General features: G+C 40.3%; 6 protein-coding genes across 6 annotated transcripts; 2 read left to right on the top strand and 4 right to left on the bottom strand.

The window, feature by feature from the left end:
* Positions 1 to 412: 412 nt before the first annotated feature.
* On the bottom strand, positions 413 to 2549 carry LOC128261696 (polycomb protein esc). The gene is made up of 3 exons (XM_052995498.1): positions 2145 to 2549; positions 1898 to 2087; positions 413 to 1511 (listed from the first exon to the last, which is right to left on the bottom strand). Exons 1-3 carry the CDS (start codon positions 2447 to 2449, stop codon positions 612 to 614), a joined length of 1395 nt encoding a protein of 464 aa, XP_052851458.1. The 5' UTR covers positions 2450 to 2549; the 3' UTR covers positions 413 to 611.
* Positions 2550 to 2585: 36 nt separating this feature from the next.
* On the bottom strand, positions 2586 to 3440 carry LOC128261704 (augmin complex subunit dgt2). Its single transcript, XM_052995506.1, has 2 exons — positions 3168 to 3440; positions 2586 to 3107 (listed from the first exon to the last, which is right to left on the bottom strand). Exons 1-2 carry the CDS (start codon positions 3397 to 3399, stop codon positions 2644 to 2646), a joined length of 696 nt encoding a protein of 231 aa, XP_052851466.1. The 5' UTR covers positions 3400 to 3440; the 3' UTR covers positions 2586 to 2643.
* Positions 3441 to 3591: 151 nt separating this feature from the next.
* Positions 3592 to 4666, top strand: LOC128261702 (mitochondrial cardiolipin hydrolase). The gene has a single exon (XM_052995504.1). The coding sequence runs from the start codon at positions 3600 to 3602 to the stop codon at positions 4368 to 4370; it is 771 nt and encodes a 256-aa protein (XP_052851464.1). The 5' UTR covers positions 3592 to 3599; the 3' UTR covers positions 4371 to 4666.
* Positions 4667 to 4735: 69 nt separating this feature from the next.
* On the bottom strand, positions 4736 to 5263 carry LOC128261706 (uncharacterized). The gene is made up of 2 exons (XM_052995508.1): positions 5114 to 5263; positions 4736 to 5061 (listed from the first exon to the last, which is right to left on the bottom strand). Exons 1-2 carry the CDS (start codon positions 5126 to 5128, stop codon positions 4801 to 4803), a joined length of 276 nt encoding a protein of 91 aa, XP_052851468.1. The 5' UTR covers positions 5129 to 5263; the 3' UTR covers positions 4736 to 4800.
* Positions 5264 to 5430: 167 nt separating this feature from the next.
* LOC128261688 (U4/U6.U5 tri-snRNP-associated protein 1) lies at positions 5431 to 9129 on the top strand. The gene is made up of 6 exons (XM_052995488.1): positions 5431 to 5749; positions 6056 to 7011; positions 7072 to 7619; positions 7681 to 8451; positions 8510 to 8735; positions 8796 to 9129. The coding sequence occupies exons 1-6, from the start codon at positions 5491 to 5493 to the stop codon at positions 8949 to 8951; spliced, it is 2916 nt and encodes a 971-aa protein (XP_052851448.1). The 5' UTR covers positions 5431 to 5490; the 3' UTR covers positions 8952 to 9129.
* Positions 9065 to 13043, bottom strand: LOC128261689 (protein-glucosylgalactosylhydroxylysine glucosidase). The gene is made up of 6 exons (XM_052995489.1): positions 12926 to 13043; positions 12023 to 12399; positions 10961 to 11648; positions 9782 to 10300; positions 9234 to 9724; positions 9065 to 9175 (listed from the first exon to the last, which is right to left on the bottom strand). The coding sequence occupies exons 1-6, from the start codon at positions 13015 to 13017 to the stop codon at positions 9126 to 9128; spliced, it is 2217 nt and encodes a 738-aa protein (XP_052851449.1). The 5' UTR covers positions 13018 to 13043; the 3' UTR covers positions 9065 to 9125.
* Between the last annotated feature and the right edge of the window lie 12088 nt (positions 13044 to 25131).

Raw genomic sequence — 25131 nt, 5'->3', positions numbered from 1 at the left:
ACTAATAAGCTGTGAAAGTTTGTTTAAAATAAAAAGGCTTTAGCTTCACGTAAATAAATAAATAAAACATTTCTGTATGGAGTAGAAAATATATAAAATATATACTATTACGTTATAATTACTTTTTCAATTTTTAAAAATGTTTGTTTTTATTGAACACAGCTATATATTTTTATAATATGTTTTTGAACATAAATATTTGATTAAGATTACATAAATATTCATAAATTACATAAATATATGTGCAAAGTTATTAGGTACTGTAAAACAAATTCTTATACACAGTTTGAGAAGAAAATTAAAGTAAAAAACGTTACAAACATGGATTTAATATGCGTCCGCAGCCTTAAAAAAATATATACTTAAAAAAAAAACTTAAAAAACAAATTAAAATAAATAGCTTAGCCAATTATTGATAGATAGTATAGAAAAAGATTTCAAATAGAAATTGTATATTCTATTATGAACTCTGGAACAGCTAATAAACATTGCAAAAAAAAATGCTGTTAATACATGCCAATTTATGCAACTAGGTATTTCCAAAAGGAAACATTACTCTGAAGGAGATCTGTGAATTCAAACTATTTTAAATATCCCAAGCTTACAATTTCCTAATTTACGCGATCCCATCGCCACACAGTGCTGTCATCGCACACGCAGACCAAAATAGAGCCGTCTTTGGAGAAGGAAGTCTGCCGAATGGTTGAGGTGCTCTTGGGGTGGACCAGCTGACTGCACTTGGTCAGATTGGGATCGTTACAATCGAGTTCCCACACGAAGGTGGTGCCCTGTTGGTTGCCCAAGGCCAGAATCTTTTGCCAGGCGTTGAAGGCGAAGCGCACAAACCAGATCTCGCACATCTTGTAGTCGAAATGGTGCAGCACCGTGGTGGCCGACTCCTGGGGCTTGATCTCGTGCCAAGGGGCTGACAGTTTGCCCGGCTTCCAGCACACAATGGAGTTTTCGCAGGATTTGGAGAAGACAAAGTCGCCGAACCACTGGACGCAATCCACATAGTTGCGATGAATGTCCCTCGTGGAGAAGTCCGGAAAGTGCTCCTTGATGGTTGGAAACGGAGCCGTGTTCTTGTTGGGGCTAAAGCCAGAGCTCAACTCAATGGCCTCCTTAATATCCGGCTTGTCCAGGCGCCACAGCTTCAGCGAGTGATCCATTCCGCTGGACATGATGCGATCACCGCGCAAATCAAAGTCAACTGACAGCACTTCATCCCGGTGACCTTCCACTCCACCGAACACAGCCACACACACGTCTGACTGGATGTTCCAGAGCCGTAACGAGTGATCCTTACTGCCGGAAAGGAGTAACTGCGGCCTAACCGGATGGAACTTGAGCTCATTGATGGCGTGCCCGTGGCCAATGTAGTTCTTGCTGCATTGATGCTTCACGGGATTAAAAATGCGGATGACACCGCGGTAACCAGCCGCTGCCAGGACAGGATCGCCGGTCACTGAGTCGTAGGACCAAGCGCACGTGTAGAAGCTTTCATCGGTCTTGAAAAGAATAAACAAAAATGTATGATATGAATAAAATGCTAAGTATATACGTAGGAAGTCCAAAAAAAAAAAAAAATGGTCTAGTTAACATATTGAATTGAATAACCATCGACTTTATGTATCCTGTTCTATAACAGCATAAAATTAAAATGAAAATTCAACAAAACGTAACAGTGATAAATAGTGCAAAGCTCATAAGAATGGAAGCAAATAAAATAGTTTTAATTTAAGAGTTTTTTCCAAATATTGTAATAAGGAACAAGAAAGTAAACAAACTTCCGCTGGTTTTCAATATTTCTACCCGTTTAGTTTTTGCGGCTTGGCTGACTATTTTATAGAAATGCCACAAATCTAGATATAGTTTTACATGTTTGAGTACCTACATCTGGATCTGCATAGACCTGGAGCAGGCGGATGCCTTCGCTGGACTCCTCGCCGTTGCTCCTTTCGCATTCGTAGATGGAGACCCGATCCTTGCCAACGGTGGCGAAAACCTGCGGTTGGGCTCTGTCCAGAAACGGATTGAACTGCACCCCGAAGATCTGGTGGTTGTGATCCTCTCGGACATGTGAGCTGCAATGCATCCGATGATTAATATATAGAAATCTAGTCACACTTAGGCAATCCCACCTGTATTTGTAGAGCGGTGTAACCATTTTTGGAGCCTTAACCCGTCGGCACAGGCGGTTGAGTTTTCGTGTGTTGGGCGACTTGCTCCTGGTGGTGGTTGTGGTGGTGCTAAACAAACTGGCGGAGTCATCGCGGTCCACGGAATCAGCTTCCTGCTCATCCTCCGGATCCAAGACATTGCCGGCATTGGAGGAACTGTTACTCAGGAGTGCCATTGCCTCTGGTGGGGATTGGGCTTGTGAATCATCCTCCGCGGATGGCTCTTCCCGGGGCGAGGCCAGTTCACAAGGATTTGTTTCATTCATCGCCAGTTAATTTCTGAAAACTTTAAAGCTTCCTTTTGTTTACAAATGGTTTGCTCGCCAGTGTGGCCGTACTAAACGTCAGCCATGTATGACCAGCGTTGCCACTCTGACTACAGTACCTAGACAAACGACCCTGTTTCCTTAACAATTCTTATGTATTTTAATCTAATTTACATAGTTATATTTTGCTTTATCTACTTTTTGGCGGCGAGCAGCTCGTCCAGGTGCGCCTCAACCTCCTTGTGCGCCTTTACACTGTATTCGGTGCGGGAAGCTGCCTCGTGGACAAAGAAACCGCGCAGAATTTCAGCTTTTGTTTGAACGAGTTGCGCCTGCGCCTCTTGCAATTTCAGTTCGTTGGCCAACTGGGGGCCCAATTTCAGTTCGGCGGTGTCCTTAAGGAGCGAGCACTTGCGTCCAAGAAGCTCAACCAGTTGCTTCAGCCCGCTGCGATGCTCCTCCTCCAGCCGCAGGATCTCCTTCTGGTCGCTACTCAGGTCCGCCTCCTGTTCAAAGGCATCCGGAAACTCATCGCGCATCCTGTCGCCCAGTTCTGCAATGGGTTGTAGAGTGGCCCGAAGTTGGGCAGCTAACTTTGTGCGCACCATCTTGCGATCCGTATAGCTCAAGGGCGGAAAACTGCTGGCGTGCGGCAGACCTGTGGGACAGAGAACAAAAGTTAGAGATGCCTCTGAAAACGTTTTCCAAGTCATTTTACCCAGCACTTGCTCCTGACCACTGCCCTCGAGCTCGCCCAGTCGCGCATAGTTCCCAATGGAAACCAATTTGAGAGTTCTTTTGATTTCCGCACTTGGATTTGGACCCAAATCCAGACGACGCAGCTCGTCCAGCACTAATTTCAGCTTGAGCACCCTCTTCAGTTCGGCATTGCGCGCCTCCCGCAGATCTTCGGATTCGCCGGGCAAGAGCGTGGCGGAAGGATCATCCATTTAATAGTTGCGAATGCTTAGATGGTCCAGAAATTGATTGTTTAATTCGAATGGGCAAGCGCATGGCCGCGATACGGCAACGCCACTCAAAGTGTGGCCAAAAACCAGTTTGGAGAAATACCGAAGTCTTGAAAAAAACAAACTGAATTTGATGGTCACTCCATTAGAACATTATTTAAAGCGCAGAACTTTCAAAAGAAATGTTGGATTTCGATTTAAATATGGAGCAGATCCAAAAGCATCCCATTGTGGCCACCATTAGCATTGCCGCCGGCGCCATTCTGGCATCCGAGGTGATCTGGAAGATGGTCACGTTCCTTCAGGGCCAACTTTCCGGCAAGAAGCCGCTCCGCGTGCACGAAGTGCTTACCTTCAATGAACTGGGCGACATTTGTGCAGCGCAGCACCTGCGGTCACCGGATTTGTCGAAATCGCCGGATGCGGTGGTGTTGCAGTGCCGGAACCAGCACTGCACCCTGAGGAATGTGGGCAAGATCGTGGAGCAGATCGACCAGGCGCAGTACTCCATCGACATAGCCATCTACACGTTTACTTCTCTGCCGCTGGCGGATGCTTTTAAACGGGCCCTGCAGCGCGGCGTGAACATCCGGATCATCAGCGACCGGGAGATGGTGTTCTCCGCCGGATCGCAGATCAATGTCTTGGCCAGCCTTGGCGTTCCGGTGCGTACGCCCATTACCACGTACATGATGCACAACAAGTACTGCGTAATCGATGGGGTGGAGCGAGTGGAGGAGATCCGGCTGCTCAAGAAACGCAAGTGGATGCGTCCGTGCTGCAGCGTCGTGGTCAGCGGTTCCGTCAACTGGACGCGGCAGGGATTCGGAGGCAACTGGGAGAACTGCATCCTCAGTGCGGACGAAAAGCTGGCACGTATGTTCCAGGCGGATTTCGCCCGCATGTGGAAAGCCTTCGAGAATTCCGAAGATAAACTTAAGCCCAAAATCTAAACCAGAATTCATTACCAAACGGGTAAAACTTCAGCCCAAACATATTACCAAAAGTTCCTTTACGAACATGACCATCTCACACTTGTAATTATACTACATTTTCAGTTCCTACCCTAAACTTTAAATGTTAAACATTCTTACAACAATTAGTTTAAAATTTACATTAAGAAATGCAATGATTACTACCACAAGTAGCAAAATGAAATAAGCAATAATTTGTATTCTCCGTTGTTAACTAGACTTAAATCTTTTCATTGTTTTCGGCTTTAAGTTAAACGAATTGCTTATTAAGACATCGGCCTAATATCCTGTGCCAATAAATTTTTGTTATGATAATTTAAGTCAATAGCAGACAGTGTTAACTATTATTGTTCAGACTATGAATTTCATTATATTTCTATTGTTTTCTTAAATCAAATTGAGTTATTAACTACTTGTCTTGTTGTTTCAATTTGTCCACACGGCGCAAAAATGTCTCCTTTAAACCATTGAGTCTTTCGATTTCTGCACGAATCTCCAGATATTCCAGGTAGGAAACTCCAGATTTTAATAATATCTCCTGTTTTAAAGTGAGCACGCGGGCAACTTCCTTTTGCTTGCGGTGCAGGGCCGTCAATTTTATCGAAACGGCCGATTCCTTAACACTTCTTGGCGACTTCGATTTCTTGGCGTTCTTTGATTTCTTGGATTTCTGTGGGTCTCAATGGTTAAGTTTCATTCTAAACATTGCTTATCCTACTTACTTTAGTTAATTCCATTGTTTATTTCAATTTCCGCGTGTTTGTTTTGTTATTATATGCCAGTGTTGCCAGATGAAAAATAAGCTATTGCCCTAAATAATCTCGCAGAACCCCGAAATCCCACTAAACAATTTCGATTTACTCCTTAATTACTAAATTTTACCACAATCTATAATTTTTTTAAATGATTGCTATAAAAAATTAAAAAATTTAATTTAATTTTATTTAGTTGACTTATTTTAATACGCCTCTTGTAACGCAGTATTTTTTATGTATAAGTTAGTATTTTTATTTCAGTATTTATTCAATTTTCATTTGTGGTCACACCGGCGTCGTTTATTGCTTTTTTTTTGTGAAATTTTCTCTTCTTGTTGAAAAAAATGGGTTCCTCGTCGTCCGGAAAGAAGCACAAGAAGGACAAGAAGAACCGCCATAGGTCGCGATCGCCGGAGCGCCAGCGCCGAGCCACGGAGGACGAGGATTTGACCCTGGATTTGACCGACGACTCATCGTCGCGTCACAGACACCACAAGCACAAGAAGCACAAGGATCACAAGGAGCATCGCCACAAGCACCACAAACACAAGGAGCGCGAGCGGCCCAGCGAGGTCATCTCGCTGGAGGAATCGGACTCGGACAGTAAGTGTTTGCCCGCTTTTGCCCACAGGTGCAGGCCAGGCTCATCGCAGGGCGATTGTCGTGGGCGGCGGATCCGGCGGAAAAGCGATAATCTGATTGACGGACCGCCAATGCCCGGCAATCGCTTTGGACCTGCACTTATCCCTTACCGGACGTACTAAACCCATCGTGGCGTTTCTCCTCGCTTCTCTTTTTCTTGCAGGTTGTCCGCTGCTGGAGCAGATTGTGAGTGGGCGAGCAGAAGTGGTTGAAGCGATTGTCCTGCTGGTGATTCAAACACTTCTAACCGGTGTTCCCTATTTGCAGGTTCCGACTGCGTGGAGGTTCCGGTGCAGGAGCAGGCCAAGGTCAGGGATGCCAGAGAAGTCCCAGATCGCGAACGGGACCGGGAGCGGGATTCTGGACGGGAACGTGATCTTCTAAGGGAAAGGGAGCGTGAACGCGAAAGAGATCGTGAAAAGGAGCGGGAAAGGGAGCGGGAGAAGGAGCGCCTCAAGGAGCGGGAGGAACGTGAAAGGGAACGTGAGAAAGAGCGTGAGAAGGAGCGCGATAAGGAGCGCCTCAAGGAGCGCGAAAGAGAACGCCTCAAGGAGCGTGAGAGGGAACGGGAACGTGAGCGAGAACGGGAGCTCACCGCTCCCCCACCGCCGCAAATCTCTAGGCATGCCGAGTATGAATCACGGCGAGAACGAGAGATCGAGCGCGAGCGGGAGGCTCGCAAGCGATCGGGTAGAGAACGCGAGCGGGAGCGCAACCGTGAACGCTCCAGATCCCAGTCGCCTCCGCCGGCCAACCGCAAGCCCGTCGCCAAGGAACGCGAACCCTCCTCCCGTTCCTACTCGCCCATTCCCGAAAACGGTGCCGGCGATGTGCTGTCCATTACGGAGACCAATAAACTGCGCGCCAAGCTGGGTCTCAAGCCACTCGAAGTGGAAAGTGGTCCCAGCAAGGTGACGCCGACCGCAGCAGGCAATGGTAGCCAGTCCGAGAACAAGAAATCCTCCGGTGGCGATGCCGATCTTTCATCGTACAAAGATGAATGGGGCGAATTCCTGCACAAGCCGGCCGACAACCTGAAGGAGAAAAAGCAGGCCGAGAAGCTGCGCGAGAAGCTTAAGCAGCGCAAGGAGAAGCGGTTTTTGGAGGAGCGACTTGCTCGCATCAAAACGCTGGGCGAGTCTGACGAGGAGACGGACAATGTGTCCAAATGGGTGGACAAGAACAAGCGAGTGGTTAACGAACGCGAAGAGGCCAAACGTAAGGTAAGCGTAACATCAACATCTATTAAAAGCCAAATTGAAATTAACATGCATTCAATACAGGCCAAAGAGCTAGAAGAGCTGGATGAGGCCTTTGGCGTTTCAGAACTGCTCGAGAAAGAGAAAACCAAAGCCCGTCAACGGGCCTATGGCGATAGCAATCTAAAGGGACTGCGAGTCGATCACGACATGGATGATTTCGGCGAGGGTCGCACCGTCATCCTAACGCTCAAGGATCAAGATGTGCTCAACGAGGAGGAGGGCGACACTCTAGTCAATGTCAATATGCTCGACGAAGAGCGCTACAAGAAGAATGTGAGCAACAAAAAGCAGAATCCGCTCAGTTATGGCTACAATGTGTACGAGGAGCAGTACGATGAGCTGGGCAATCCCATCGAGCGTTCGGTGCTGGAGAAGTACGATGACGAGATCGAGGGTCAGCCCAAAAAGCGCAAGAACTTTGTGATCGGCGAAAATATGGATGAAGAGCGGGAGCACAGACGGAAGCTCCTGGAGATTAAAACCAAATTAGCCGGCAAGCGGTTGGAAACCTTGGAGGACACCCATTTGCAGCTGGCGTCGGACACGTACAGTACAGAGGAGTTGGCCAAGTACGTTTGAATGCTTTTAAATAAAACCCATTTTGATTTATAATCAATGTATATGTTGCAGGTTCAAGAAGCCAAAGAAAAAGGTTAAGAAACTTCGACAGAAACTAAAAGCCGATGATCTTGAGCCTTTGATGGAGCCGGGGACGTCAGCTTCCTCAAACTTTGGCAGTCGTGGTGGACGTTATCGTGATCACGAGGATGAGGACATGGAGCTGGAGGCGGTTAAAACTGAGGTCAAGGTGGAAGCGGAGGATGATGATTTAGAAAGGGTTTTAGCAAAGGCTCGCAAACTGAAACAAAAGGAGAATATCATAAAGAAGCCATTACCGGTTGATTTCGAAAATATTCAGCGGGATATAAAACCCGAACCCGTAGAGGAAACCAGTTCAGGGTTGCTTCCTACCGGCGTGGATGCCAACATCGTGTTGAACGCCACAGCGGAGTTTTGCCGTACCTTGGGTGACATTCCCACATACGGTATGGCGGGCAATCGAAACGAGGACTCCAACGACATGATGGACTTTGACAAGACCGATCAGCCGGAGGAGCACATGGACACGCAAGACGATGAGCCTGCCCTGAGTCATGGCACCTGGAATTCGGTCAATCCCGACGAAGTCATGCAGCCAGCCGATTTGGACAATCTGGGAGAGGACCTGGAGGATCGGGCTATTTTGGATGAGGAGCCGGATGTGGGCGCTGGTGTAGCGAATGCTTTGCGCCTGGCTCTGTCTAAGGGATACCTCGAAAAGGAGGAAAAGAACAGGCCTAGTAACACCAAAATGGCCCATCTGCAGGCCAAGAACTATTCCATTGAAGACAAAGCCGCCGGGTAAGTTAGACCAGTTATCCTAAGATATACATTTTAATAGAATGCACTATCTCTGCAGTGAGGACGACAAGGTGGGACGTCGTGATCGGTTCCACTTTGGGCCAATTACGGACTTCAAGGACAAGGAGACCTTCAAGCCCAATGTCAAGCTGGACTATATCGACGACAATGGTCGCATATTGAACCTCAAAGAGGCTTTCCGCTACTTGTCACATAAGTTCCACGGCAAGGGACCGGGCAAGAATAAGATTGAAAAGCGTCTGAAGAAAATGGAGCAGGATGGGGTGAGTTTATTATTATGGGAATAAATAAAGGGCATTCATTAATAAACTACTTCTCTGCAGTTAATGAAGACCATGAGCTCGACCGATACACCATTGGGCACTCTTACCATGTTGCAGCAAAAGCAAAAGGAAACGAAGACCGCTTACGTGGTGCTCAGTGGCAGCAACAAAAACGCGCCAGGTGTCAGCGGCTCCTCGATAGCCAAATTCAAATAAAGAAGGAGGAAGCAGGAAATCGATTTCGATTTCGATTTAATTACCAAGACAACATAACCAAATGCAATAGATACTTTCTAATCCGCGTACTCAATAATTAAGTTCAGAACTCCTACGTGTGCATCCGGCCCAAATATGTAATTCTCTTCATAATTATTCAAATACACTTTGGACTTAACTCAAGAAGCTGATTTCGATGGGCGGATCTTCGTTCCTATGGGTCACTGAAAAGGACAAAAATAGGTAACTTAAGAACAAATATGTATGAAACTCCAAACTTACAGTTAAAGGATCTGCCAAGCGAAGTTCTCCGCTGACCCTGAACCTTCTGGAAACCCGGACCAAAACTATCCCAACAGACAATTTCGCAGGAATGGTTCCTGAAAGTCAGGCTGCACTTAGCCCTTCCATATGGAATAGAGTTGATATGGACCTCGTCCACGTTTGGCGGCGTCCTAGTTGGACCTATAATCATCAGGAACTGGTCGTCAAGCCGGCCAAAATCCAGGCCTCCGTAGCCGAAGATCAAGGCCTGCAGGAAGCCACCGATGCCGGTGAGGAAGTTCGCCGATCCTTCGTAGCCCAGAGGCGTCTCACTCCACACCTTGAACTCGGGTCGAACGTAGCTCCTATAGCCACGCTCAAAATACTCGTTGGCCAATTTATCCTGCCAGGAGGTAAGATAATTAAGGGCGAACATAGACCAGGTCATCGCAGGACCCGATTCTCGGGTTACATTGGCATAGAAGCGTAGGTCATTCAAGTGTGTGGCGCTTTTAAAAGGTTTGTAATTACCAAGTGTCTTATCAACCATAAATTGTTATCTTTACCTGTTATCAAATCTTAAGGGATATCCCAGTAGTATAGTATCCGCCTGCTTGACAATGGTGTTTGGCATATAGCCCTGGTGCTGGGGATGGTAGTCAAGGACCTCATCCCGCAGAATCACTAATCGATCGCTAACCTCACGCCAACTTTCAAAGAGTGCGGTGCTTGTGTTACCACACATTGGACCCAGCCATTCGGCAAATTCCAAGGCGATTTTGGCCACAGCATTCGTGTACACATTATCATTCACGTCCGGGTGATCCTCATCGGGTCCCATTACCCTGAGGTAGTGGCACATATTTTGGGAATCCTCACAAGATGCTCGACTCACCAGGAACTCAGCCACCTCAGCGGCAATGGGCCAAGCTGTCTCACAGGCCCACACCTTATCCGCCGATTGGGCGAAAAACTTTTGCAGCGCAAAGGATATATCGGCCGATATGTGGATCTCCTGTTGAGCCACTTCGGGGCAGCAGGGATTGGTGACCTCAGTCCCAGTGTAGGCACTCTCCCAGGGAAATCTAAGGATAGGTGGGAGAAATAAAACTAACATTATACACCTATTAAGTTATGATACATTTGCAGTCAAGGGATGGATCCAAAATGATATAAAACCATCATGTTAGGCAAAAAACAGCAGAGATATACGCAGAAAACTTTGAAAACTACCAAATTTAGTTAATTTAACACGATCGTTCCTGTGGCTGCTATAACAACCTTATGGTCAGTATGTCAAACACATTTAGTATATGCCAGTTGTAGGATATAGTCAACCGATTTTGATTAAAACTCAAGGGTTATGTTCTAAATACTAAAACAACATTTGGTGCAAAAATCAGCATTTGAAATCAAATCAAAAAAAGAAAAATGTGCGAAAGTGAACAATTTTGACCTGATTGATCCTATAGCAGCTATAGGATATAGATGTCCGATCTGTGTCCCCTTTTTAAACAAGATCTGCGTACACATATAAGCATACGATTGCTAAAGTTACAAATCTCAAGTTTATAAGCTGAGCTCGCAAACAACATAGAAACAGAAAGGCATGGCTATATTAAATCAATTATATACAATGTATATACATTTTAAGGTACAAAATGTCTTCTTCACTGCGTTACAAAGCATCTAACCAAATTTAAAATAAGGGTATATAAATCAAAAGACTCTATCCAAGATCTTACCTGGCGCCCTTATAGCCAGTAACATTCGCATGGTATTTTGCTGCCTCCAATTTGCTCTTTCGGTAGTCCAGCACCTGTTTTGCATACTCGAGGCCGAATTGAGAGACTACCGGCAGCATCCAGATCTCGGTGTCCCAAAAATTGTGCCCCTGGTAGTCCGCTTCCAGATTGCCACGTCCCAAACCGGTGGGACTTAGTCCATAGAAGGGCTCGTTTTTCTGGTTGGTTTCGATTGACGGAAGAGAACTAACCAAATAGAAGATACCAGCGTTAACAATGTGCGACAGCTCCAGAGCATCACCCCTTAGTTCGATGGAGAACTCGTTGTCCCAAAAGCTGTTCCACGATTCCGTGTGCTTCTGGAGAAGATTTCCAGAGCTCAACTCGAGCACAGCCTGGAGTTCCTTTCGGGCAACACCTTCGTCTCTATCGATGGTGATGATAATGCTGTAATTCAACTGATCTTGCCAGGTGGGCCATTGCAGTTGTAAGGGCTGCTCCAAGGATTCACTGAAGAGGACAAAGATCTCCTGGGGATCCGGTTGGAATTTTGCAAACTCAAGCTCCTTTGTGCGACCTCGAAGTGTGCGATAATCTCCGCTGGAGGAACCGCCATTGTTCACGACGACAAAGTCGAAGGCATCACTCGATTTACCAGGATACTGGGTGAGTTTCAGGAACTTTGGAGCTAAAAATAAAGAGCAAATCTTGTGAATAAGTTAAGTTAATTAAAATCGAAACTATTGTGTTTTTTCAAAAGAATTTTTTTAACCAGTTGAACCTTTAACTCAAAAACTTGAAATTTCATTTCATTACAATTTTTTTTACAAATATTTAATGCAAAAAAAAACCAGATGCATTAAGCAAAAGCATTTTTTTAAACTTCATTAACCAAAGTATTTAAGTTAAGAACTTTTTAATTAAAATAATGTTATTACATCACAAAATGTTCATAAATTCTTTTAATAGTGCACTAAAATGTGTGCTGGCATGTTTAAAATACTACTCAATATGTTTTTTAAATGTAAGATTTATGTAATATTAAATTTTAGGTTTACCCACAATTAGCTCTTGAATTTTTGTTGTCAATCCTGGTAGCTACAACTTCATAGACCAAAGCGCGATTGTAGAACTTGTGCGGATAGGTTCTCTGTTCCACTGAAAATCCCAGTTTTCTGTAGGTTGTGCGTTCGCGGAAGTAGCCATCTCGCAGGTCCATCTCATAGCTCGTTCCATTGACATCCACATCGTCTGCAGAAGCACATCCGAAACGATTACAGGCTTCCGTGCTTATGTTTATCCAGTTGGGGATGCGAGCACGTTTGCTATTGCCTCCGGCTCCGTTGTAGACTCCGTTCATAAAGATGGAATCCCCGAATACCGTGTAGCCCAGGTGGCCATTTCCCAGGGTGGGCATAAAATTTAAATCCGGAGGAAGACTGTAAATAAGATTTATTTATTACTTTTATTGAGAGTAATGAGTGTTAGTGCAATTGGGCAGGGAAAAGCTGGCAAAAGCGTTTAAATATATATCTAAAATTGTGAACAATATTATTTGGTATTGAATTCCTTTATAATCATAATATAGTTCATTAAAACCTAATAAAACGAATGTACTAAAAGTATACCTATTCTTTTTAATGGAAATATATATATATATATTTAAAAAATAAATACAGTTTCTGAATTTTAAGAGCTTTGTATGCCCAATTTTTAATGTTTTTACCATTATTAGTTAATAATGTACCTGTGTGATTTTAAAAGATATGTTTCCTTAAAACCTAATAAAATGGGTGTACTAAAATAATATACTATTATTAGTATTAATAGTAATATTAATTAAAATAATACTATTATTTTTAATAGAAACCTTCATATATTTAAATAATAAATACAATTTTTGAATTTTAGGAGCTTTGTATACACAATTTTTAATGTTTTTACAATTATTAGTTGATAATCTACCTGTGTGATTTTAAAAGATATGTTTCCGGTGTCTCGGCGTAGCAGCTTTTAAGAAGTGCTATTAGTACGACAAACAAAATACGTTTCAGCATATTTTCGCGATCTACTCAGTGGCAAGGTCCGAAGTATACTGATTTTTTTTCTCCCTTCAGACAATTGCAAGTCTCTTGAATTTGATAAGAAAGCTGATAATAAGATTTAATCGCTGCGGGGAGTACCGGGGTGATTCAGCAGAGGCGTACAATCTATGGGGTTCTAGTTTTCTCTGGTCACTTTTCTTAGTATTGAGTACCCCCGGTGATTTACCCAGCTCTTAAGTGCTTTCTTATCTGTTCACATTTTGCAATAGAACTTAACTTTAATAGCTTTTAATTAATTGTTACAAAAAGAGATTGCACTCGCTAATCGATCAGTTTTATCGAGCCGGAAACGCTTTCTCCTTAATATTTTGTTTGTGTCTTATCTTGCACTATTTGCAATAAGGCCTTTCTAACTTTTAGTTTACATTTATTTTGTATTACTTATATCTTTTAGTAATCCAGCCTTTATAGGCTTGTATTTAATACTATTTTCTAGCCATAAAATTCGATTAGTATGTATTTTCTTTCTGTTGATCACCTCATTTTGTAAAGCAACATTATAATCTCTGTCCATGACTAAGGATGTGAGAGGAAAGTGCTCATAAAATGTGGTTAAAACTTGGACCAGAAGAGAACGAAGTCTTTGGGCATTGAGCTGAGTTTTTCTACCTCAATTCCGATAATATTGTCCCATGTCCAAAGGCAATTGGCATTCTTCCCAAGCACTTGAAAACAATAAAAAACTAAAACACGGCGAGAGAAGTACACACAAGTGGCTGAGTTTTTATTGCATCGCAGTTAGAGACCCGAATGGTCAGACAAGAAATCGACTTGGATGGGCCGAGATTATCAAGACGGAGATTAGACGTGACCCAAAGAGAAGATGCGAGTGCTGAATGGAGGCACAATCATGGGAAACCCTCTAATGTACAGGAAAAACTCATGAAGTAAAATAAGAATAAAAGTCATTAAAGATTGACTACTGTCAGGTGGCTAAGACCTGATCTCTGCGGCTGGGTGGCCCTAGACTACATTCTTTTCGCTATTTTTTCAGTCTGTAGTTTTTTTTTTTTTAATGATATTTTCATAATTCCTAGTTACAAGGTAATTATGGTCTTTGTTGTCGACTCTAATTACCTGGGAGTCAACGGCTGCCCTTTCCCACATCGGATGTTGGCGGTACTTCAATACTGAGCTTTACATCTGGCTGGGTAGGATCGGATCGTATCCGAAATACTCAACGCCATCTTAGTATCTGACAACCAAGCGTAACCAGGCAAAGAACCGACTAGCTATAACCGATATGCGTTCGTGACTGGAACCCCATTTGACGGCTTTGTTACCCCAATGTATATATCTGTATCGTTACACTAAAAGTAATTGCATTTTGTGTGGCCCTCAAGCTTTTTTTATTGTAGGTTATAGATTTATTATTAAAAAACTTTTTTTATGATTTTTTAAATCTGTATCAAAAACCCAAAAAGTTTATGCTTAACACCTAAATTTATGTATGTTTCTCCTGACTTGAGTAAACTTTAATCTGTGAAGGTTTGTACCTAGGTACAATTTTTGATAACCTATACCTGACCTAGCGAACAAAATATGAGGCTACCCGTGTTCTGTTAGATATTAAGGTACTGAAATATTCGTATTTATTTTTGTTTTGATATGAGTATAATACAACTGAATTTAATGTTGTTAAATTTTCGCAAATAACATAATTTTACTGCCACATGAAAATAAGTTAATTTTTTTAACATGTTTCTACAACAAGACTTAATGCCAGCGCGTATACAAAATATCACAACTCAATTGCAACTTCAAAAATAACCTCATGACCTCAAAATAATAATTATAAAAAAATGTCATTGAAAATTTTGTTTGTTTTTAACTTTATACCTTAGTAAGTATCTTAAAAAATTAAGTATCCTTTACCTTTCCTAAGACCTTATTTTTGCAAATACCTTGAGCCTTAACCAAATCAAAAAACTTATACCTTTCTTAACACTGATTGTAATCCATACAAAAATTAAACGTTTGTAAAATGTAATTTTTAAACCGTTTATTTGAACTACAGTATTGAATTTTATTTCTAATCTTGTATAATGCTTTTCATTATACATAAAAACCACGTTACATATAAACCTGTCTCACACCATTTTCCAAAATTTACATTTATAATCTTAGTTTTTTGCTGTTTGCTGGCATTATAATTTTAGAATAGTTTTTAGGAGTGTATCTTTATCTGAATCTTACCGGGCTATAGTTCTCTCTCCGGGGCTCCGAAGTTCGGTTCAGCTGAGCTCGGCACTAATTTTAATGGCGTTACGCCGCGATAGGTTTTCTGCTCAAGATCCATAAAGAAATGCTCAGGTGTTCGTTCCCCAGTTCGGTCGCCTCGGCCTGGTAGAGTCTTTTACGGCTGTGGTTTGGGTTGGCACGAGATCTCCATCGACGAGTATGTGGGGCTCCTCCGTGATTTACCCTTTTCCAGTTCATCCACATCCCCGCCACATAGAGTGCATATGTGCTATATGGTACTTTTCAAGAAGTCAAAGTCGGGGGCTCTATCGCGATGTGGTTGCTTGCCGAAGCGTAACTGAAATATTAAAACAAATTTTTCCGTTTTTTTGTATTGTTGTTGTTCTGGCTTTTGTTATTGTCGGCCATTTTGCTGGCGGTTTTGGTTTTGGTTTGGCGTCAGATTTGTGTTTTCTTTCTTGTTTTATTTGACGTGTTTTTTCGTTGTTTTTATACCCTTGCAGAGGGTATTATAATTTCAGTCAGAAGTTTGCAACGCAGTGAAGGAGACGTTTCCGACCCTATAAAGTATATATATTCTTGATCAGCATCACTAGGAGAGTCGATCTAGCCATGTCCGTCTGTCCGTCTGTCCGTCTGTCCGTCTGTCCGTCTGTCCGTCTGTCCGTCCGTTTATATGCAAACTAGTCTCTCAGTTTTAAAGCTATCTGCATGAAACTTTCCCAAAAGTTGTCTTTCTATTGCAGGTAGTATATAAGTCGGAACGAGCCGGATCGGACGACTATAGCATATAGCTCCCATAGGAACAATCGGAAAAATAAATGAAAAAAAATTATAACTTTGCTGTTTTTTAATTTTTTGTTTAGTTCTTCGACATATAGTAATGGTAAAATATTTCCGATTTACGGTTTAAATTTCATCAAAATCGGACGACTATAGCATATAGCTCCCATAGGAACAATCGGAAAAAATAAATGAAAAAAAATTATAACTTTGCTGTTTTTTAATTTTTTGTTTAGTTCTTCGAGATATAGTAATGGTTTAATATTTCAGAATTACGGTTTCAATTTCATCAAAATCGGACGACTATAGCATATAGCTCCCATAGGAACAATCGGAAAAATAAATGAAAAAAATTATAACTTTTCTGTTTTTTAATTTTTTGTTTAGTTCTTCGACATATAGCAATGTTTAATTATTTCAGAATTATGGTATAAATTTTATCAAAATCGGACGTCTATAGCATATAGTTCCCATAGAAATAATAAAAATATATAAAATAACTATCTAATAATTGAGCTGCAAATAATCATAGTTTCAATGTTTTTTTTTAGCACATACTCAAGTAAATCATAATTTAAATGTTTTCAAAAGTATTTAATTAATGCAATAGCTGCAAGGGTATATGAACTTCGGCTTGCCGAAGTTTGCTTTCCTTCTTGTTTTGTTTTTTTTTTTCGCCAACCTGTTGGCCGAAAAGTCGCTTCGAGAAATTTACGCAACGAAGCGTTACCAATGAGTTTCCGCTTTTGGAGGCATTGGGCTTAGTTGTTGCCATCCGATTTTTGTAAAGCCATGCGTTACCCAGAACTTACAAAAACAAAATATAAATGAAGTTAAACCGAGCCAATTTGGTTTTTAAAGAGGGAAACTTTACATTTTGAATGGCTCAAATTAATGATGAAAGAAATGTACTTAGTTATTAATGAACCTAAAGTTCTATTCGGGGGGCCATCGAATTTAGTTCAACCAAATTCGGGTAGTTTCTACATATGATGAACATTTTAGTCGAATTTGGTTGGAATTGACAACTAGTTTAAATTCTGTTTCAAGAATTGTATACGTTTGCTAAACTCAAAATGAAACACAAAATATTGAAAGTGAAAAATTTATATTTTGAAGTAATTTTATGCTCATAAGCAAACAAATCTGGGTCACAATGTTCTTCTATTTTACGATTCCCAAATCAGTAAAAAATATATTTTATAATTTATAATTGAGAATTTATTAAAATTATATTAATTTACGAAAAAATATGACCGTTAGACTGTCGAATAAAATCTAAAGTGATACAAAAATTTATAAAAATGTATATAATAATACTAAGAAAATATGTTTGAGAAACATTTAAAGTCTTTATAAAAAATGCAAGTCTATCAAGTCTTTTATATGTTCGGCATAATAGCGTGGCCAAATATCCAGTTCATTCTTCACACTACTTTCTAATCGAAACGAAATTACGAAATAATCTTGAACTTTTAAAATGTTTTTTCCCCCAGCCCTCGCTACCTGCTGTGGCTAAAACCATTGCTCGCGTTTTAAAGTTTTTTGGGCCGAGTGTTTTTCTGCCTAATTTGTGAACCGAAAATGAAACGCGTGTGAAAATCATGTTTATTGTGCGGCCACCCGGCCATTGTTACATGCCATAGAGTGTACAATGTGCCAAGAGGAGGGACACATTAATACAGGCAGCCAGCAATCATTTGCTTTCCCCTGGCATAATTTGGCTTTATTTTTTTTTCTTTTTTGGGTTTTGGGCCAAAGTTTTGGGTGTTTTCCAACTGTGAGCCGGGAGCTGCCTAATTGTTGTAATTTGCCTAGATATTATATTTATTGTTTGCCAGATAATTATGATGATTATCTATGAAACGGAGTGTTTAAAACATTTTCCACTGGCCTGGGAACCAAAGGCCGAAAAGTACCGAGAGCCGAGGACCGAGAGTCAACCCCACCGAGCATTTGCAACTCAATTATGGGCTGGCAGCGGCTACTGGCTCATCTTCCTCCCCAGCTGCTGCTTCATTATGCACCTGACCACTCGTGCAATTTCTAGCTGATAATTTGCATTATTTTGTGCGCCCAGGTGGCTGCAGTCGGAGCACCAACATCCATTCCACGGCTATGAATTATGGCAGTGGCGATGGCGATGGCTGCCGCTTCTGCCTTATTCATGGATGATCTCACGCGTTGAGCACTCGCTTTAATTACACTGAACAGAAGGGATATTTTAAGATTTTTGAGTTCATCATTTACAAGCCCAAAAATAAATTTTAACACTAAAAATCCCTTTACTGGAGCTATTAATTACATGAAATATTTTTACATTTATAGGTTTACTACCAGCATTGTTTGTGTCATTCTCTTAGCTATTTTAAATTCAAGATCTCGGCATCTATACAAATATTAAGTTCTTCTGCAGGTTAAACATTGGCCTAACTCGATTGCGTTTTCAAAAGCGGAAACATTTTTGAAACCATATTTTTGATGGAAGCATATATGATATATTTTAGATATTAGGAACAATATATTTATATATATTTTTTCAAAATAAGAAAGTATACCCTTTTTTAGTTGTGTCTAGCTCTAAGTTAAAGTGTAACCCCTTTGCCCTAGAATAATAAATAATAATCACAATTTAGTTATAAGCCAAAAACTGTATTTAAAGTAAATAACTAAAATTATAACAGAATTGTAAAAAAAATGTATAAACATAAATAACTAAATATTTACTTCACATTTAAAATTATGTTGAAATAATATTAATTTCTGTTAGCTTACTATTTTATTTTCAAAATTGCGGGAATCTTTCTGTTAGCTCGAACTTAAGATGAGAAACGAATTTTCTCGACTTTAATAAAAATCTGACTTTCTAAATAATAAAATACTTGTGTTGTAAAACTACTTGCCCATAAGCAAAAGCTAAAATGGTTTTATCATAGTTTTTTATTATGTATGAAAATATGTTTTCTAATTTATTTCCTAAATTTGGAAAAGTTTTGCAAGCTCAATGTTTATAATTGCGTAGAATAATTTATTAAAAACTACAATGTGTTAATCGTTGCCTTGTTGTTTAATGGATTTCCTTAAATATTTTGCAGCTTGATGTTGCTGGTGTTTTTCGCTGACTGTGCTTGCCATGTGCAGTGTCTGTGACCTTTTCGCGGCTGCACTCCAATTCAATTACCAGCAGCAATGGAAAACCGAGAGAGAGAGACAGGTGGAGAAATGCAGAAAGAGAGGGGGGACCATGGTGTGCAAAGATAATTATCAGCATGAGGCGCAGGTTTCGGGGATTGATATGTAAATTTTAATTTGCTTCATTTGTAATGCGTAAGTCATCCACCAAAAAAAAAAGAAAAGAAAAAAGGAGAGGAGCTGCAAATGCAACTGGGTGCGACATGTGGAAACGCTTGGCTGGCGTTGGCTGTCTAATTAAGGCAGGTCAGGAGTGGCGGGATCGTGGGAAAGGTCTCCCGGTATATGGGTGTCCCAAAGGACTCTGCGGACCAAGTGGCGTATGCGTAATGCGCAATGCGTAATGCGTAGTGCGTTGTGCGCATTTGTCTTTGAGGCTGGGGCTAAGGCCTTCCATCCGGGAACGCCCCACCTCCCCAATTTCCTTCGAAGGGGTTGGTTAAACATTTGCCGTAATTTTACAGCTGCTGGTTGAGTTAATGCTTAGACAGCCGCCAAGCGTAACCGCAGGCCAAAAAGTATCTGCAGAATACATCTTGGCTCGCGCGCTCACTCACCGTGATTAGGGTTTTGTGGAAAAACCGATTTCAATTATTACACCTGTTGTTGCTCGGTCTCCGAAACCCCTCTCAAGATAGCCAACTTCTTGGCCTTATATCTCTGCCCGCTTTTTCTACATTTTCATAAGTTACATGGAGCGTGCTTCCTGCTACGCAAATGTATACTAAGAAAAAACGAGCTAATATTGAAAAAATCTTAATAAAGAAATGCAATGAAAATTCTCTTTTCGAAAATCTTAATTTTAAATAATTCGCTGGTTTTTAATCATGAAATATTATTAATAATATTCTTTTAATCTTAAAATGTGATTTTTTTTTACTTACAATTTTAGAGAGCCGATTGGGTTTCTATTTTGTAAATTGTTTGGAATCACAAGTCAGGTAAATTGATGGTACATTTTTCATAACCAACAAATTAATTCAATGTTAAAACTTAAATTGCCATTGAGAAATCGGTTCTTACTAAAGGTTTCAGCAAATTTAAAGGGCCTGCTATATATTTTTTTAAGTGTACTATCCATCAGTGCTTTTCTGTGGCCTTTTGCGGATGGAGTGCCGATAGAGTGAGAGGAACTCCCCCTAGATGGCCCATCGATAGTCCATTCAGCTGGCCAGCAGCATCCATTGATGCTGAGGATCTGCCGGGGCCATCGGTTCATAAATATTTCTCGCTTCTTTCTCAGGTAATCACAGGCTCTCGAGTTACCAGTCGCCATTTAAGGTGTGATCGGGCTAGAATGGAACATGAATCGACATCTACAACGACTCGAATTCGACTCAACTTCAACTTCAACTTCAACCGGTAGCCCAGGTCCCTCGATTGGCCTCAACCTCAACACGTTTACGCATTACTGCCTCTTCTGCGAGTCGGACTTTGTGGAAATTGATTTCAGATTTTTATTGTTTTAGAGCGCTTCATATCTCACGTCATCTCGGCGAGTGGACGACGCTTATTGATACAGCCATTGGCCAATAATAGAGTTGTTATTGCACTTTAATTGAAGACATGTCTAAGGCGCCATCGCCAGTTCTTAACACCTGTCTGGGAAATATTGTGAGGAATACTGGGCAATATTTAAAACAACTCTGGTTTTATATTCGATTATAGAGAAATTGTTAAAAATAATACCTTATATGCATACAATAGTGTATCAATAAAATAAAGTGATAGTATTAATATTCGTTCCTTCACATAAATTCTTTATATTATAATTTTTCTTAGGCTAAGTTAAGCTTAGTCAAATTAAATTCATTTCATTTAAAAAATTTGTTGCACGTTTTTGGATTAATAATGCAGGTTAAGTTTAGCAAAGATATTACAATGACGTTTGGGTAGCAGGTAAATTAAAGTTTACTAAGCTGGGTTAAGTTTAAATTAATTAACTTTATCAAAACATCTTTTTTTAAATGAAAAACCAAATATCTAATTTATTTATCTTTTTTATTTCTCAATTTATTTCGTTTTAGCCAAGGATTTGGTTGCCCAGTGTAGAAAGCATTAGACAGGCATTAGTCCAGAATGTGCTTTATATTTTGTGCTAACTGTACTCATTTAGACTGCGTGTTTAGCACATCATTTTTCCTCAGTTTTCCATTCATAGCAGCGGAAAACTGTTTGCATTCTACAGAGGAGATGGACTCAGATCCGTACCATATTGCATGTTTGTTGGCTCTATGAAGAGATAACAGTCTAAATTATTATCATACTTGTAGGTTCACCAGCTCTTTCTATCTCTCTCGCTCGCTTGGCAGCCATCTCTTTTGCACCCACAGACTTTGGCAACCTGTTGATGTGTTCTGCCTTTTGCACTTTTTTGATTTTCTGCTCCGTTGAGCTTGATATGTTGCATGAAACATTTGGCTCCGCTTGCATCCTCCGCCAAACTCAACTGTACCCCCGGAGGTTAGGCTAGTGGATCCCCATCCCCATTAAAATGTGGAAAACTATAACGACTTGGAAGTACTTGCGGCAAACACCCTAAAGGAAAACACGTGCGACACTTGGCTCGGACTGGAAATGGTCGAAAAATTTTCTTTTTTATATTTCGCTACCGTAGATCTGTCAAAGGCAGCCGTCCGTAACCAGAAGTTCATATGAAAGTACACTGAAAAAATTATTTTAAATAGGGTTCGATTTAATATGTTTCGACTTATAAAGTTAATATTTAAGCGCAGTTTAATTTGATCAATATTTATTTGTTTTTTTTTTAGATCAAAATCTTATTTTTTATATAACCTGGCAACTTTTTTTAAATTTTAACTTAGAAAAAGCATATATAAGTTCATCGTTCCATAACATGATAACATGATTATGTTGAGTGTTTAAAATATGTTCTGGTGGTTTTTTAGAAAAGATTTTTTCCAAATCTAGGTTTTGCCTACTTAAGTTCAGTGAATGCCAAAATATTTTTTTGATGTATCTATTGAATCCATTTAATTTCAGAGTTTTTTAGGAGTTTGCCTGTCTCCCGTGAAGTTTTAGACCTATTAATTTCACTTATTAATTTACATATAATCCGAAGTTAAGTAATAAATATAGTTTTAAAACATTTTCTCCTATTTGCTCTGTGTACAACCAAGAGAGAGAGCCCTGAATAGTTATGAGTTGGTTATTCTGGTTTCAGTTTGGTCGTAAAATAATTGCCGACTACTAGAGCTGCGATAGAGCGCGACACATATCATTGCCCTGATGAACGATGAACGATGAACGGACTTGGACTTGGGATCAGAAACAGACCCAGAAACAGAAACAGCAGAAGAAGTGCTCTGTAATTATGATGAGGCCAATACAAGAAGCGACCCTAAACGCGGCGATTGTTGTTGTCTCCCCGCCGCTCCTCCGCCCCCTTTTTTTGAGTAATTAAGAAATCCTCTTTACGGTTCAGTCCATCTCCCTCTTTCCGTAATATATATATATATATATATATTTTTTTTTTTTGTTTTTTGTGTTTTATGTCCGGGGCTGTGTCAAAAGTTTCACAGAATTCGGTTCGTTTTGTCGCTGATGCGGCCTGTTTTGATGACTTCACTTAAAGTCAAATGGTCTTACATACCGGTACATGTGGGTTATTATTATTATTATTTCTAGTATTTCGGTACCACAACTAGTCTGCTTTTACGTTACGAAAATAAATGAAGGTTCTTCTTTGGGGCTGCCACAGTGTGGGCTTACTGATTAAATATGGTATATGGTATATGGGATACCTTGGCAGATAAGTTTGAGCGTATGATATAAATCTTAAAACCTTTATTTTTTGTATTTTAATAATTAATCTTAAAATAACTCAAATATCAAATAAATTTTGTTTAAATCATTTACTCTACTGATACAATTAATTATACTATTTTTTTAAAGTTATACCCTACAGGGTATTTAAAAGTATACACCTTGCTTAGAATAACCCGTCGACTGGTCAGTGGAACCTTAACCCGACTTCTGTTCCCTTTCTGTGTCGTGTTGATTTGGAATTAAGCTTTGGGCCCTTTTTTCGAGTTGGTTGTTCTTGCTGGACCCGGCCAATTGCTTTTGACCCGAACTCGAGTTTCCCCACTTTACACATCCGTTAGGTTCTGGAAATGATTTTTCCTGTTTTGTAAATTTCGGTGAAAGTTCACTAGACTGTTAATTGCAGTGAGAAAAGATGGTGCGAGGAGAACTTCATTTGCAGGATTGACTGACTGATTTGGATTCATGAGGTGAAAGTTGAGCGAAAAAAAAGCTTTCCCGAAATGCAATTTGCCAAATGTCTTTGCCAATGATTGCAGCAAAACAGCAACGAAAGCCAGCTAAAAACAATAACGAAATCAGAAAATTGCACAATTGGCCCGAAAGCAATTGACGCTGGCTCAGCTGACTCATTTTCGTGGAAAAACTATATCATCTACGGCACATACACCCCATATGCTTAGACAACAGAAAAGGGCAAAACAATATCATAAGCGAAAATTTTGTTCTTTTTCCAAACGACAACTTCCGCAGTTTCTATTGGGGAGGGGGAACCCATGAAATTTTCTGCCCTTTGCGCCTCGTCATTTCCTTATCGTAAGGTGAAAAGAAAAATGTCACCAGCAGCAGAAGCCGCGGCATAATTAATTATCCCTTTTTTCGGGGCTACCGTTTCGATACAACTTCGATGTCATGCAGGCGCTCGTATCCACATTTGGGATCGGGTTCCGATCTGCACCCCTATATAATCGAGTTCTGTACTCGATGCGAGCCCAGAACCGACGGCCATAAACATTATCGCATGTTCTACACTTAGATCATCAGCTTCTGCGGGGGTTACATTGCCTGCATATTTCTATATAGTATATGTAGGCACAGGTACATCGCAACAACAACAGCAGCAGCAACAACAACAGCAACGCATCGTCACGGTTCGATGACAATGTGAAAAACAAAATAAAACGAAAATGAGCATTTCAAATACAAATGGAAACACATGAGCTGCGAATAGCTCGAGTTTTGTGGGCTGTTGCCTGGCCAAAATGATAGTTGCGTTCGTTCACCACGCTAGCTCTAGCTGTATAATGTATAATGTGAATTTCTAAAAATATATATGTAGGGGTTTTAGAAAAAATATATATCAACAGGGGTGCATACGCCATTGGTGTTTTATCATATTAACTATTTTATTTTATTGTAGTCACTTCTTTGTTTGTCAAAATAATAACTAAGTATTTATTTATATGCAAAAAGGTTAAAAGTTTTAAGAGTTTTGAACTAAAACTTAATAAAAGCAACAAATATAATTTATAATTTATAATAAAGTCAAAAACAGTTTCAAGTAATGCCTAATGAGATTCGGATCGAAATTTAAATTTAAATACAAATTGTGGCTACTTAAAGTGTATCCAACAACCTTTTAACACATGAAAAAGTTTCAATTTGCCATGCCATATTAAGTGCAACAAAAGTTGTGTTTTTAAAAGTCATATGCATAATTCTTTTCGCAACAAGAAATTTGAAATGTTTTGAATTTTATAAGAAGAGATCTTAATTCGTCTTAAAATTAATAAAATTAAATTAAAAATGACACTATTTTAGCTTATACATTTTTTCTTGTAATAAAGTGAAGATTTAATTATAGTTTTATCCATTGACCAAAGGAAACTGAAAAGTACCAATTTACCATTTTACTGGCGAGTATATAAAGTAAATTCAACAAATTTCCAAGCAAGTTATCGAATTCACATATAATTTTAAAAAGCACTTAAGCGGGCTCCTCTTTGGACATCTGGGTGGAATCACATCATTAGACGGATAAATGTCTTTCGCCAACTTCCTTTATTATATTTTGCCAGAGATCATTTGCAGAACGCTCGTATT

This window comes from Drosophila gunungcola, unplaced genomic scaffold (assembly GCF_025200985.1).
Source record: "Drosophila gunungcola strain Sukarami unplaced genomic scaffold, Dgunungcola_SK_2 000001F, whole genome shotgun sequence".
Lineage (NCBI taxonomy): Eukaryota > Metazoa > Arthropoda > Insecta > Diptera > Drosophilidae > Drosophila > Drosophila gunungcola.
Note: the sequence above shows the minus strand (reverse complement) of the source record. Positions and strands in the feature narration are given on the sequence as shown.